The sequence below is a fragment of the Tiliqua scincoides genome, chromosome 3 (genome assembly GCF_035046505.1).
Source record: "Tiliqua scincoides isolate rTilSci1 chromosome 3, rTilSci1.hap2, whole genome shotgun sequence".
In the NCBI taxonomy this organism is placed as follows: domain Eukaryota; kingdom Metazoa; phylum Chordata; class Lepidosauria; order Squamata; family Scincidae; genus Tiliqua; species Tiliqua scincoides.
In genome coordinates this window covers 152,684,595-152,700,459 of record NC_089823.1, presented here as the reverse complement: position 1 = coordinate 152,700,459, position 15,865 = coordinate 152,684,595, and the positions used below count along the sequence as shown (strand labels likewise).

General features: G+C 43.7%; 1 protein-coding gene across 1 annotated transcript in view; it reads left to right on the top strand.

Annotated features, from left to right (window-relative positions):
- The window catches only part of CDH23 (cadherin related 23), a 453,381-nt gene that overhangs the window by 224,333 nt on the left and 213,183 nt on the right, over nucleotides 1-15,865 (top strand). Inside the window, exons 12-13 of the mRNA XM_066621404.1 lie at nucleotides 5,250-5,399; nucleotides 11,461-11,619. Coding sequence (XP_066477501.1) covers nucleotides 5,250-5,399; nucleotides 11,461-11,619 — 309 coding nt within the window. The remainder of the gene's footprint in view (nucleotides 1-5,249; nucleotides 5,400-11,460; nucleotides 11,620-15,865) is intronic.

Genomic DNA, 15,865 nt, shown 5'->3' with positions numbered 1-15,865 from the left:
ATTACATTCCCTGGGTTCTCTGTGTTAATTTTTTTAAAATCACAAGTTTCTAGCTATTACAGAAGCAGAGAGAAGACAAAAAAATTCTCCCCCCATCACATAGTAGGAAGTGAAACTAGTCCCACCTTCCATGACTGTAACAAATAGGAAGTCACAACACAAGGGAAGCAATAATATTCATATAGATAGGAAAAGGTTAAGGACTATTCAGAGTTTGGAGACAAAGCTTGTTTCTTGGTTGGTTTTGAAGGGTTTTTTCCCCCCTACTTTTCCATGTTGGGTGGGGGAATGGGGGGGGGAATTTTGTTTTCTGTCAACAAAACAGAGAGCAAGAAGGTGGGTGCTGAGCCATAACTACTAGGCACTACTCCAAATGGAGGCAGAAAGTGAGATCATCTTTTTCCCAGGATGCAGAAGGACGGTGGGGAAGTGGGGGGAAGAGATACACAAGAGTTTGAGCCTTGACCAGAGGCTGGTGTGCCTTTACTGTCCGTTTCGTGCACAGAAGTTCTGAGATAACAGTTCATCTTGCTCATCAGCATCCATGGATGTTGGTGTATAAAATTGTGGTAATGGTTCTTGGTGTCCTTAACATAACCAAAATGTGGAAAAAATGAAGCAGAAAAAGGGGTTTGTTTGTTTATGTGTGTGCATGTGGGGAGGGGGTGTTGTACAGATACATCTGTAACAATAGGTATATAGGACAGTGGTACAAAATCTGCTTTGCATGCAGAAGGTATCAGGTTCAACCCTTGCCACCTATAAGTAGGGTTGGGAAGGACTTCCTGCCCAGATCTCTTTAGAGCAGTTGCCCGTCATTGTAGACAAAACTGGCCAATGGTCAGTATAAGAAGCTTCATATGATTTCCCCCTCTCCTTTAATCCTAGTTTCCATCCTTCCCCCTCTCCCCAAAAAATCTTAATCACCAGCTCCCAACTACAATGTACAAGGGGTAAAAAATATTTTCTGTTCTAAAAAGACTAAAGTCACAATTGCATAATATTTAGTGCTTTAATAGTTCCCCCCCCCCCCACTATTATCAAAGCATAGATTTCAATTGATCCTTTTTACCAAGGGTGGTCCTTATTTTCTGGTCTTTGTGGTAAATCACTTACTCTATTTTTGCATATTAAAGGATGCCTTTTAAACATTTTTCTAGGATGAACTGCTAGAATTGCAAGACTTTATGGCTCAGTGCCCAACCGCACGTCTCTTAGTGTTAATCCCTTTAGTGTTAAATCTCTTAGTGGTGAATGGACATTTCTTGTCTTACACCTGTGTAAATGCATGCACATGAAGACAAAATCATCGTGCACTGCGCAGCCTGCTATTTTGTGTACACACACTACAGCTGTTGGAGCATGTTTTGTATTAATGATAACTTCTTGTTAGTGGCATTGGTATGTCTAGTATTTCTTTAATCAAAATAATAATCACAGTTTTTCCTTTTAGATCAGTGGAGGACAGATTATTGCAGCTTAAATAAGCATAACATACAGCTAGGTAGTGAGAAGAACCTTCAGCAATATACAACAGTGGAGGGAGTGAGGCCTGCAAAGTGAACCTTGCAATGAAAACAGACATTACAAGCATGTCCCTATTTTCATCCATGAAATATTGCAGGGTATGTCCATATAGGAGAAGAACAATGCCACTTACCGGTGCAATTTTATGCATGTTTGCTCAGAAGTAAGTACCATTGATTTCAATGGCACTTATTCCTTGGTAAATGTGTAGGACTGGAGTCTCACAGTCCAATCCTATTGGGCATTTATGACAGTAGATGTCGTGATCCGCTGTTGTAAATGCCTCTGCGAGGCTGTAAGTGGGGCATTGCTGTCATCTGTGTCAGAGCCATTGGCGGCTCTATGCTCCTGCCACAGACAGATCCATCATTGGAGCAGGTAAGGTGCCAGCAGTGGCAGGTCATGGGCAGTTCAGGGGAGGTTTGGAACAGAGAGGACAGGGGCGGTGGCAGCACACACTGAGATGCTATACCTGTTGTCCCAGCCAGCACGCCCCCTGCCTCTCCTTGAACTTACACCAGCAAAATAGCTGATGTAGGTCTGAGAACAGCCATTAACAGCAGCGTCGCTGGGCCCACCAGCACCTCTTGTGGAGGTGACGTGATGATGCCATCACATCACACACACACACCCCTGGTGTCATCACGTTAGCTCAGTAGGACATTGGTGAGGTGGACTTAGAGGAAGCTACAACAGTCATAAATGTTCATTAGAAATACTTAAAATGTTGTAGATCAGTGTTTCTCAAAGTGTGGGTCGGGACACATTGGTGGGTCGTGAGCCAATTTCATGTGGATCCCCATTCATTTCAATGTTTTATTTTTAATAGTATATTGATGCTACCAAGGTATGTGCCTCCATTTGGGGAAATGTTACAGACCTGTGTTTTTAGCAAGCCACTATGTATATTCTTTTTACAATGATAGTCAATGGGACTTACTCCTGGGTAAATGTGGGTAGGATTGCAGCCTAGGATTGTTAAAAATTTTCCTGCTTGATGATGTCACGTCCTGTCATGACATCAGTTCCGGTGGGTCCTGACAGATTCTCAATTCTAAAAAGTGGGTCCCGGTGCAAAACTTGTGAGAACCACTGTTGTAGATAAGTATGGGTGCAATCCAAACCTGCGCTGGAGCAGGCAAGCCAGGAGGCTTGCGCTGCATCCAACACAGGTTCGTTGGCTGTAGCAGCTCAGCCAGAGGCAAGGGGAAGCTCTTCCCCTTACCCCTGGGTAAGGGTTGCTTGCCCCAATGGGTCTCCTCGAACCTGCACCACCTCTGGAGGTGGCGCAAGTCCGAGGAGAGTGGAACAGCTTGAAGCTGCTCTGTTCTCCCTGGGGACGGGAGTTGGGATCCAGCATAACCACCAATTCCCAGCCCTGCCTCCGGATCCCCGTGCACCCGCCCCCGGGGCTGCCCATTGCCCTCCCCCCTCCCAGGAACACCTCCCTCCCGCCTCCTATACGCCCCCCCCACACCTACCTTCACCGCTTGTGTTGGCGCAGGTGCGCTGACACAAGTGGCAGCGTGGAAGCCACCATGGAGGCTTCTAATGGTCTCCGTGTGTCAGCTATCTGTACGCCTACATAGCTTCCTCCCACGGAGGCGCAAACGTGCTTTACAGCACGTTTGCGACCCTCCCGGGGCACCTATGCCGGCCTAAGTGCCAGTTAGGATTGCGCCCCATGTGATATTAGTCCATTTGCTACTGAATTCTCCTTATTCCTTTAATGATTTTTCGGTAAGCAAGTAAATTCATTTAAGCATAACTGCACACCGTTATGCACTATAAATTTGTAATACCAATTGACTACTCAGGATGCTTATGCTACCAAACAGCAATAGTATCAGCTGTCTTTTTGACAGTAAAGTATGGCCACAATCCTAACCCACTTTCCAGTACTGACATAAGGGCAATGTACCTCCGAGGTAAGGGAACAAACATTCCCTTACTTTGAGGAGGCCTCCGTGAGTGACATCCAACTGCAGGATGCAGCACCTGTCCCATTGGCACCACCATGCCAGTGCTGGAATATTGGTTAGGATTGTGCCCTGAGTCTTACTGAACACAATGGGCTTACTTTTGAGTAAGGTAAGTAACATCATTTTCAAATACCTCTAATCATGGGTAAAGTATGTTGTGGGTAATTATGAAGTTAGCACTGTTCTATTAGTTCATAATTTTAAGACTGTTTCATGTGGTCCCTTTGGGGCAAAGCAATCAATTTAAGAACTTCACTTTCCTTTCTGTATATACTGGCTCCCTTAGGGCCCAATCCTGTTGGGCCCTAGCAGTGGCACTGAGCTCCAGCGCCAGCACTGGGTGTTGTTAACATGCCATAAAGCACATTTATGGAACCCTTGAAGTAGGGAGCACTGGTTCCGGGCCAGTGCCAAGTGGAGAATGCCGGGCTGCTGCCCAGAGCAAGGTAAGGGTCATGGTGCAGCCTTTTGGGGAAGTTGGGGAAGGTGAAGCAGAGGGAGAAATCAACCTAGGAGGGGGGTGGGACCTGTGGCTTCAAGTCTGCGCTGGCAAAATAGCTGGTGCAGACATCAGAAGTACCATTATGGGGTCTGGGGCTTTCCTCAGGGATAGGGAACAAAAGTCCCTTTCTCCCAAGGAGACCTCTGGTGACTTCCCAGCACTGGCAGAATACAGTGGTCACCATTTTGGCACTGCTGTTCCTCTGGGTGCCGGGAACCATAGGATTGGGCTGCCCCTTAGGGACATCCAAGTTACAGATAGTTGTATCACCACTTTGGCATAAGTATGGTCCATTTCTTGTGCTGCTTTTGTGCAGGTGTTAGAGTTCTAGGCCAGCAAGAGCAAGCTGTTTCAACCTACATACATTCCAGCTTTCAGGCAGACCTCCAGGAGGGAACCAGTACATATCTTGGGTACTTACAGCCCAATCCTGTTGGGCATTTATGTTGGCAGAATATGCTTTATGCTGGCATAAACAGCTTTACAATTGTTGCAAATGCGATAGCACCAATGCATGTGGCTTAGACCTTGCCATAAGTGGCCAGCAGCTGGATCAGCAGCTAAGATGGATGCCAGATGCCCACTGGAGCAGGTAAGACTGCACAGGGGGCAGGAGTAGGGTAGAGAAGAGGGCAGATCAGGCCTAGGAAGGGGGCAGTGCCCGCTGAATCCTAATCCCCTTCCCAGGCCTGATCCCCCTTCACAAGTTAATGTGAACTTCCACCAGCTATAAAGCTGATGCAGGTGTGAGTTGGACCCATTGTGGCTGCTTGGGCTTACTCTGCAGCAAGGGAGCAAATGCTCGCTTACTCCAAGGAAGCCTCAACATGGCCAAACTCCCCCATACAATGCAGCAGATGTTGCATTGGTGCCATTGCATTGCCATGTGGGGAGTTAGTATTGGGCTGTCCATGTGCATTTATTGTTCATTATGTTCCAGCAGAAGGGAAAGGCCCTGCTTTGTTGCTAATGTTTTTAGTCCCTTTCCATGGGGATCATATGGAATTATTGCAGTTGTTTTCTTTTGTTCTAATTCCGTATTTCCTCTTCTGTGTATTCCACCTCTTTTCTGCTCTTCTCTTATTTAAGTTGTTGCACCTCTAGTTTGTGTTATCATTTTTCTTCTGCTGAGTTGCAAGACCTTCTCATGAATTTAGCATACATGGTCTACTTCTGTGCACAATCAATCAGCTCAAGTTCTTTCTACTTTAATACTTCTGTCTTTGTTATTTCTTTAGGGGCTCAACAGTGTTTTTGAAGTTTACCTGGTGGGAAACAATTCCAACCATTTCATCATCTCCCCAACTTCAATTCAAGGAAAAGCAGATATCCGGATTAGAGTTGCAGTACCACTGGATTTTGAGACAATCTTCCGCTATGAATTTTCTGTAAGAATTCCTCTAAGGATGTATGGGCATTTTGGAGAACGGGAAGGGAGAGGGATTATGTGCTACCAGATAGGGACTGTCAGTCTTGTTTTATGATTACAACCAAGTTTTTGACTCAGAATCTTGGGCAAAGGTCTGTATCAAATGTCTGATTTTGAAATCTGATGATAGAATGTGCTGTGTACGAGTAACACAGTAAACTATTTAATTTTATTCAACTATTCAATTCAATTTTCATCTTCATTGTCATCTGTGCAGCATGATTTAAGAGAGTAAGTGCCTTCATATGAAGTTTCTCAAAAGTCCATACAAACATCCCTGAGGGGAAAGGGACTTAAGTAGAGATACTAGCAACTAGCCAGCTTACAACATACTAGTATTTCCATTACATTCCACTGGCTAAAGACACCAGTTTCAAATTGAAGATGTCTATGAAATTGCCTATCTGTACATATATCTGTACCCGTGCTCCCATCCTGCTGGATCAGTTTAGATAAACATCACCATCTTCTTTCTGTATACAGAGAAGCAGCACCAGTCCATTTCTAAGACGTTTTCCTCTGCCCCTTTACAGCTGCGATTTTCAACCGTTTTCATTTCACAGCATACTGACAAGGTGCTAAAATTGTCAAGGCACACCATCACTTTTATAAGGATACAGTCCACCCTCATCATCCGCTGGAGTTCCATACCCTGAATCCCCGCGGATGCTGAAAAATGCAGATAGTCAAATCCACTTAATTTTTTTTGAAGTTTCCCTTTAAAAAACAGCTTTTCTTACCATGGCAGAGTATCAGGCAGGCAGTCTCCAGGGATTAGAACAGCTATTTTCAGGTCATGCCAAGGCAAGCAACCCCCTCCTTGGCCATGGCACACAAAAGAATGCAACACAGAAGTGATTAAATGCTTACATTTTGCATTCTGGAGTGACCAAGGACTAAGGGAGGAGGTTGTGACCTCGGCGCAACCCAGAAATAGCTGTTCTAATCCCTAGAGACTAAACTGCTATTTAAAAGAACATACTTTTTATTTAAAAAATAAAAGGGCAGGGTCTTTCTCATCCAAGGTGGCTGTTTACATTGAGTCAGATTCACAGAAGGTAAAATTGCAGATAAGAAGGAACAACCTGTATATTTTTTGTTTAAATCAGTATTAAGATTGTGTTTAAAATTTAATAACTAATATTTTAAGCACTGTGTTAATGAATGTTTCAGTTTTAATTCTCTGTTGTGTCTGATTCTGTCATCTCATCTTCTTCCGCAACAGTTAATTCTGCCGATTCACAAACACTTAACGCAAACCAATCTATCACTCATTCCAGGGAAGGTACATCAAGTGAGGGGTATTCTTTTCAATGTTTTTCCTCAGCAGTGACAAACTTTGTAAAATAAAACCAGCAAGGTTTTTGTCCATTCTCCCAATGCAATTAAATGCTTCCAAAAAGCCACAACCATGCCTCTTTGGGTTTTTGTTTGAACTGCTTGGCCCTGCCACTCATTCACTTATTGACTTGGGTTGGTGTACATTAAATGGCCCCATCTCTTCTTGTTTGAGAAGGGAGCTTGACACTGCTGAGCATCCAGAACTGGAGTTTCACTTGGGCTTGGAAGTAACACTGTGCAGCAAAGAAGCCATACGGGTCAAAGCTTGCCCATGTTCTTTTTCTAGGAAAGGTCACAGAATGCTAGTATATCTACTAATAAATGACTCTCCCCCCCCCCAAAGTCCCATGGCACACCTGCAGACCATTCATAGCACACCAGTGTGCCACGGCACAGCAGCTGAAAATCGTTGCTTTTCAGAATTTTATTTCTCCAAATCTGTTTAACATGTGGCTGTCATGTTTCCTTTCTCTCTAGGTATGCCTTATATGAGATATTTAAAATGCGTTTTGCCTATCTTCATAAATTTTATAGTTCCTCTGCCATAGGCCAAGCATTGGTGGAATTGGGTCGTGTGAGCAGTGCCAGATGTTTAATAAAGCACACCTGTATTAAGCTTCTGCACACATTTTCTTAACAAATATATTTTTTCTCTTGCTGAATATATCCCAGGATGGTTGTTGTCTGATATTAACGCCTTCCATACATTTATGTTCATCACCGAAATGGCTTACCAGTGCATAGTCATAAAAAAACAAAACAATAAAAACTTGTCTTGGCCTTCAGTACCTTCCTTCAGTGGGTAGGCTTTGGATAGCCCTTGCAAATTCTTGCAGTACTGTATATCTACCCACTGCTGACAGTAACAATGTGGCTAAAACTGATGAGTTATGTTTTGTTTTTCAGATATGACTGTGTAACTTTGGGGGGGGGGGGACAGCTATTCTTTTGGCTGTAAAAATAAACTAAATTGATTGTCCCTTCACCAGATCCATAACCCGCATCTGACCTCTCTGCCTGACACAAGGCTGCTTTACTCTGCACCAGCTAAAGAACCAGTGCAGAGTCTAGTAGACCCATTGCAGGGCTTCTTACCTTACCTGGGGGAACAAATGTCCCTTTCCCACTGTTGATGTTGGGAGTTGCCAGTGGCTGCCCAGCATCCATAGGTAGAATAGCAGCCTTTTTGGTGCCGCTGTAGCCCTGGACACTGGGAAGTTCAGAATTGGGCTGTAACTCAGCTGTAGTAGTTGTTTAATGGAAAGCAAAAGGAAGGCATTGTCTGCTAGGCATCACAGAAAGCTATGGGATGAGACCCATAAGTGGAATATTATGTAGCTTTCTCAAAAGGAACAGACCCAACAGAAATGGAGAGGGAACTGAATTATATTTGAAGAGTATGTACATCTAAACAGAAATTGAGGAATCAAAAACCTCATCGTCTTTAGGTAAGAATAAAAGGAGAGAAGAATAAGAACAATACCATTGTGGGAATCCAGCCAAGCAGAAGTCATGGATAATGATTTCGTAAAACAGGAAGCTTTCCAGAAGGCAAGCCAGGAGAGTGATGAGGACATCAACTACAGGTTGAACCTACTTATCCGTGCACGAATCTGGCTCTGGTACCCAGACCGCCACTGAGCCAGATTCTGCCTAACCTGAAGCCTCCAAAGGACATCTAGAGCTGTGCTGCCATGGATAAAAAATCAGCAGTTAGGCACCCCTTACAGCCTCCAAAGGCAACCAGAGCTGTGCTTCTGTCATCTTTGGAGGCTTTGAGGGGTGCCTAACCACTGATTTTTTATCCACGCTATTTTGGTATTTTCGGTGTGTCTAGGAACAGATTAAAATCAGGATACCGAAGGAACAAACGGTTCCCCTGAAAAATGTAGAGAAGTGTCTAAGGAACCAGTGTGGCTGCACAACAGCTTTCTGAAAACTTGAGAAGTTTAGCTTTACATCTGTCTTCTCCCACCAGGAACAGGTGACCCAACCTGACAACAGTTGCACTAACAGGGAAGGGGGGGATTACCACTCGAAGTGGGTAAAGAGATAGTAAAGGAACATGTAGATAGGTTAAGTGAATGTATGTCTCCAAGACCAGATGAACTACACTCCAGGGTACTGAAGGAGCTTGTGGATGTGATTTCAAGTCACTAGCTATAATCTTTGAGGACTCTTGGGGAACGACTGAAGTGCTGGAGGCAAGTAAATACTGTCCTATCAAAAAAAAAAAAAAAAAAAAGACAATCAGGAAACTCCAGACTGGTTGTTTTGTGATCATTACCTGAAAAATCCTGGAACACATGAAGTAGTCTTGAGGAAGAATTTTTGAACTGTAAGCTGTCCAGCACTGGAACAGTTTGCCTTGTGCAGTTGTGAAGTGTTCCTAATAGGAGATTTTCATGTGAGGCTAGACAGCCACCTGTCAGGGATGTCATATCAGTTTCCTGTGCTAAGCAGGGAGTTGGACTAGATGTCCTCCAAGGTACCGTCCAATTCTAATCTATGATTCTAACCTATGTGAAATTCTGTCCTCCAGATCGTGCAACCTTTCTGAAAAACTGAATAATTAGACAATAGACCTAGCTATCTGTTCTTGTTCAGACATGAACACATTTCCAGGTTTCGTTCAGTTCCTTGATGAATCTCAAAAGCAGCTGCAGACCGGCTGTGGGAATTTTAGGAGGAACTGCAGAATCTGAAAACTCTTTGGTCCGTATGTTTGACCAAAAAAAATCTGATGGAGAATCCAGTTTTTACATTTATCTCATAATCTCCACTTTATTGTTTAACAGAAAAGTAAATTGGCATAGCTGGGTGCAGGGTCAAACTATTTGTGTAGTGAACTTATTCAAAGGTGGGAATGGACGCAACTGACGCATGTGGAAGGGCTTTTATAACACTTGCTAATTCAGACAATGCTGCCGCCTGCATTTATAGTATTAAAATTTAACCAAAAAAGGAAGAAGATGGAAAGCAATCTGCTGTGAGCCCTAGTTTCCAAAATTTAGGGCCCCAGCTGCAGAAGCTTAAATAGAACACCCCCCCCTTTTATGTTTTAGAGCTATAAAAGTTTTATGTTCTATAAAACTTTGGTTTAAATGCACCTATCAAGCAGTGGAACTCTTTCCAGCTGCCTGCTTGAGCGTCGTCCCAGTGTCTGGGTGAGCTGTAAATTTGTGAGAAGTCAAAGCAGCTCTGTAAACATCATGCCAGCAGCCTCTGTTGCTATTAGTCTTGACAGTGGGGGCTTTATACACCAGTAAGGGAGCATAAATAAAACCCTGCTTTCCTGGACCTGTATAAGGTATAAAATAGAAATGTGTAAACCCTTGGATTAAATTCAGCCCAGATTTAGCAGGTTAGAGGCTAAGATAGTGGCAAATCCCTATGCTGTGATCTCTGGAACATTAATGCTGGTGTCACAGCCATGATATTGGTACTCACAATTTATGCTTCTGAAGGTCTGATTGATACCTTAGAGCAGAGGAAGGTGGCTTTTTCAGGATCCAAGGAGAGTATAGAAAATACCTAACGAAAGTCTGAGGATTGTTAAATTTTCATAAACCTTAGGAGTAAACTACTCTCAGGAACACCATTTTCTGCTTAGCAAGGCCTCTAAGACCACTTCTGGCACCATTAGTAAGCCCCCCACCCCAATCAAAAGTGTAGAGTTGCTGGAAAGGGCCTGGGGGACCCAACATGGAGAGCTGACTGGTGGTGGGGTTAAGACCACTGTGAACTATCAGAGAGAATGGAGTGCAGTTTGTAATTAATGTGGTGTACTGAACGGGGACGACGACGGACTTTCTACTGGATATAGTCCAATTCCAAAATTTCCCCCATTGCCAACTTGCTGTTCTCAAGGTTTATCAATCTTTCTCACCACAAAGATTAAAAATACACTTGAATACAATCTGTAAAGTGGGATGCATAGATCATAAACTAGACAAGTGTTTCTCAACCAGTGGTATTCGAGGTAGTGTCCGGGACCTCCAGACCTCTGCTGCCTGGCAGCAAGACCAGCAGTGCAACGCAACAAGCAGTAGTTGGAGGCTTGGCTCAGCAGACAGAGCTCCAGCATGTGCTTTTCGCACACTTGAAAACACCTCCCATCTTCACTGAGCCTCTTACTGGTGTTTGTTGCATTGCATCTAGCCTCCTAATCCAGTCGTGCCTGGCAGTGACATCATTGCCAGTTACTTCCGGTGGTATTCCAGTGGGTGAGCAGTGCGAAGTGGTACAGTGGGGAACAAATGTTGAGAATCCCTGAGCTAGTCTGCAAACTTGTGCCTAAGGATCCTTCTAAGGACTGGAAAACAGCAAGTGTAGCAGAAATCTATTAATGTTGTCAGAATGACAGTTACATTTTCTTTTGGTTGAATTTCCACATGATATTTTATCAGAGAAGATCAGAGTGTACTTGTGGGTTGCAACACTAAGGTTTAACTTCCTTGTTCAGAATAGGGCAGGAGAGTCTGGGGACTATTCAAGGACTGTTATCTAGAAAAAGGTGCAGTGGCACAGAAAAGCTGCAGAGTTTGCCAGGCAAAAGCTTGTTGCTATCATAAGAGCCCATCAGAGGAAATCAGGGGTGTTTAGAGCTTCTTTCTTTAAAAAAAAATGATATACAAATTAAGCTTCACACTCATCACTTGCCTCTTGTCTCCACTCAGCTGTTTGCAAATGAGAGCGTGCCAGACCATGTTGGCTTTGCACGGGTGAAGATTAACCTCATCAATGAGAATGACAACCGTCCAATTTTCAGCCAAGTCCTGTACAATATCAGCCTGTTTGAGAATGTCACTGTAGGAACAAGTGTTCTGAGGGTTCTGGTAAGCTGAAGCCATTCTTCCCTTCATTTGCTTAAAAAAGTTTATTTTACTATGCCTTCCCCTTTGAAACTCCTACTGTCACCCACCAGAGTGCATCACACCATGACCAGGCAATCCAGGAGTATGTTATGTAGTGGTTAATAAAAGATATATATAACTTAAATTAGCATTGGTGATCTTGGCTGTCCTAAGGAAGACAACTGATTTTCCCAAATTAGATTTATATTACCTTTAAATGGAATTATTAGTTGGCAAATTAAGCACACCTTTCCAGAAAATAAGGCCATTGGTTGATCATGAGAGCAGGGAAAGGCATCACCTACCTTGGGAACAATCTGAAATCATGAGAAGAGGTTCAGGTCAATTGTGTATATGCTTCCTCTTTTATTGCTTCAGTCTGAGATTATTGGCTGTTAGTCCATCAACAGCTGGTAACCTAATTCTCAGTTGTCAAAGTCGTGAGAAACAAACCATGGTGTGTTGGATTATAAGTGCAGCTGAGCCCATGCACTCCCCTCTTTCCTCAGTGCAGAGTTGTGATTCAAGAATCCTGGTTAAACCGCAGCTCTGCATGCCATCTGAACCTGGAAGGTGTGATTTAATTGAAGTTTACAATCAGGATATGGAACCAAGATGATTTCATACGCTGGTTTATAAACCACAGTAAACTTTTGCATCCACAGTTTACAGATGGGTGGCTCATGGGACTGTGGTTTTATTAACCTGGATTCCCCCTCACAGTTGTGTGCATGAAGAGAGCAGGAAAGAGGAAAGCCTGCAAGTGAACCTCCTTGGTTCTTGGAACTTGACATTCCTTCCTGCTGCATTTATGATCACCTGAACCAAGCAAATGAGATGCAGCAGTAGCCGTAAGTTGACTATAGCTATGGAAATAAACTAGAGCTCATGTCAGCCAATAATGTGGACAACTGTATTATGTGTCATTCTAAAAACAGTAGTGATTGGCAAGGGAAGGAAGAGGGATCAGCTGCAGATCCTGGAGAAAGCAGGAATGTTGAAACAGAGCTGAACTGGTATGTCTGGAAATCCAGAACGTGAATCCCACACAGAGGACCAGAGGCAACAGTCTTTTTGCTGGACTTTCATGTGATTTTTGAACCGTTTATGGTAATCTTAGCTCCCAATGGAGTTGCATGATCAGGTAACTTGCCTGGTCACAAATTATTCAGCTGTGGCAAAGACTGTTGTAAATCTGTAATATTCCAAAAGAATCTCTGTTAAATGGAGTAGACAGAGCATTTTTCTACTGCTTTTGCATTCTAGGATCGGTTTGAGGCCTGCTGGATTTAACATGATCTGTTGGACCTAATGCAGAAAAGGCAAGCAAAATAAAGATAGTTGGTGAGGTTGCTTTATCAGTGGAACGAAGATAATTAGGTTAAGGAGGAGGGCTGCAGATCCATGTTTCTATTGCAAACTTGGATCTGGAATCCTGAATGGGGGGCAGTTTGTATTGGTAGGAGACAGCAGTAACACAAGAAGGGTTAATTTCCTCTCAATGTGCTGCTTTGCAGAAACAGAGGCCAGGATTTCAATTCCCAAGTTAGTGGTGGAACATATAGTGCAGGAAAACTGAGATTCCATACTCTACCTAGACTACAAAGTATGATGGGTAGTCTATGTATAGCTTCGCAAAGGACTTGAGAAAGTACACTAAGGGCTTGTGTGTCAGGGGTGTGTGTGTGTATTTGTATTTGTAAAAGTATGCTTCTTCTCTGGCTTGTAATAGAAGTTGAGAATTTTTCGAGAAACCTAATATTAAGAGGGGTTTCTATAAAATACAAATGGATGGCAGGTGCCTTTCTGCCACTGTGGTTAAATATGCATGAATTCTTTCTTGTATGTTTTCAACTCACTGGGCTGATTCACTCTTTCGGTTGATGCATTTGCAGATTTGTCACAAACCACCGTCTAGAGTGGGGAGGGGTAAAGTCAATATATTAGGATATGTGCCATGGAGAAGTGATTGGCTGCAGCTATCTAGCACACACATACTGCTTGTTTAGGAATGTTATAGGGATTCATTGGGAAATACATGGTTGACAAATGGCAAACAGGCCTGCAGTGTAACATGAAATCAGCCCTCAGTTGGTGTCTTTACTCAGTAACCCGCGCAAATCCATTAGCCCACATGGTCTTTGACTGATATATTCCCCTAGCTCCCATCAACCTACATATGCAAACAGTGGCAGACTAGGAATGTAGAACTCAGACAAAATGTTTTAAAGTGTGTGTATGTTAAGTGTGTTGATTCTACAAACAGATGGTGTGAAACCGTACAGAGCCCCTGAGCTGTTCCCATCTGACAGTTATTAATATTTCAAACAGATGTTTAGCTAGTCAGGCTGTCAGACACTAAACAATGAGATTGTTACAGCATCGTTTTTCCCCCTACACTTCCAGCTATGCCAGCATTTTGGAGCAAATGCAAAATGCCAGGAGTTGAATCTTCTATGATAAATCAGAATGTATGCAATTAGCACTGAAATCCAGATTGCCCTTCCAGCTGATCCCAAACTTTTAACAGGCTTCAGAAAGTGCTTGTTCTTTTTCTTTTGGTATTTTAAATGCAACACTCTGCACATGTCAAAAGTGCTATTCATTTAAGTGTTTGTTTCCATAAGCATCTTGCACACACATGGAACAAAGTTGAATGATGGTGGGAGGAGCCTGGTAATCTACAGATTGTGTTGCACAATGGTACACTGCTTTACTCCTAATAACTGTGTGTGTGAGTTTAAAATGAGTGGTTAGAACTTTGTTTTAAAATAGGCATGGGAACTAAATTTCCATTTCTTGGAATGCACATGCTACACCCTCTCCAAAAACCCCATATAAATAATTTATGAATATGACTAAACCATCTCTAAGGGCGCAATCCTAGTCCCTTATGTCAGTGCTTTCCAGCACTGACATAAGGGCAATGCAGCTCTGAGGTAAGGGAACAAACATTCCCTTACTTTGAGGAGGCCTCTGTGAGTGACACCCAACTGCAGGATGCAGCGCACGTCCCATTGGCACTACTATGCCAGTGCTGGAAAGCACTGACATAAGGGGTTAGGATTGCACCCTAAATGGCTTAGGCCAGGGGTGCTCACACTTTTTTGGCTCGAGAGCTAGTTTGAAACCCAGCAAGGCCCGGAGATCTACCAGAGTTTTTTTACAATGTTCGCGCCATCATAACATATAACATTTTTGTGTACAATGTATGTTGGTGTACCTTGCATAACCGCATGAGCCAATGTTGCACAACACAACATAATTAACTATAAACATTTTTTGTAATTACTTGAGTTTACTTTGATGACTTGCACTGAAGTGAATCAGCCAAGGATGCATAGTCCGGACAGTAGCTGCTGACAGCCAGCCTCAAGTACGCTTCCAAATGTTCATCAGTCATGGTGGAACGGTACTTGGACTTAATGATCTTCATGTAGGAAAAGGCTGACTCACATAAATAAGTGGAGCCTTTCCTGCCTCAGGTGCTCTTATATCCCTGAGGGCCCTATTGCCTTCAAGTGGCTGCAGCTGTGCAGCACACTCTGCTGGATGCCCAGGCCTTACCCTTAAAGGGGCCACTGCTGACACCACATCTACCTCCTCACCAGATCTTCCTCGATTCCAATACAAGTGGGGGGGGGGGAGCAGATCTCTATACAGACCAGTGCAAAAACAGGGGAAAGGTGTGGGGAAGGGAAGATCTCTATATAGACATCACATCAAGACCAGTGCAAAACCCCTTGCACGCAGAACCAACAGATGGAAGTGGGGGGGGGGGCAGATCTCCATACATACCAGTGCAAAAACAGGGGAAAGGTATGGGGGAGGGAAGATCGCTATATAGACATCACACCAAGACCAGTGCAAAACCCCTTGCACACAGAACCAACAGATGGAAGTTGGGGGGGGGGGGCAGATCTCCATATATACCAGTGCAAAAACAGGGGAAAGGTATGGGGGAGGGAAGATCTCTATATAGACATCACAGCAAGACCAGTGCAAAACCCCTTGCACACAGAACCAACAGATGGAAGTTGGGGGGGGGGGCAGATCTCCAAACATACCAGTGCAAAAACAGGGGAACGGTATGGGGGAGGGAAGATCTCTATATAGACATCACAGCAAGACCAGTGCAAAACCCCTTGCACACAGAACCAACAGATGGAAGTTGGGGGGGGGGGCAGATCTCCATACATACCAGTGCAAAAACAGGGGAAAGGTAAGT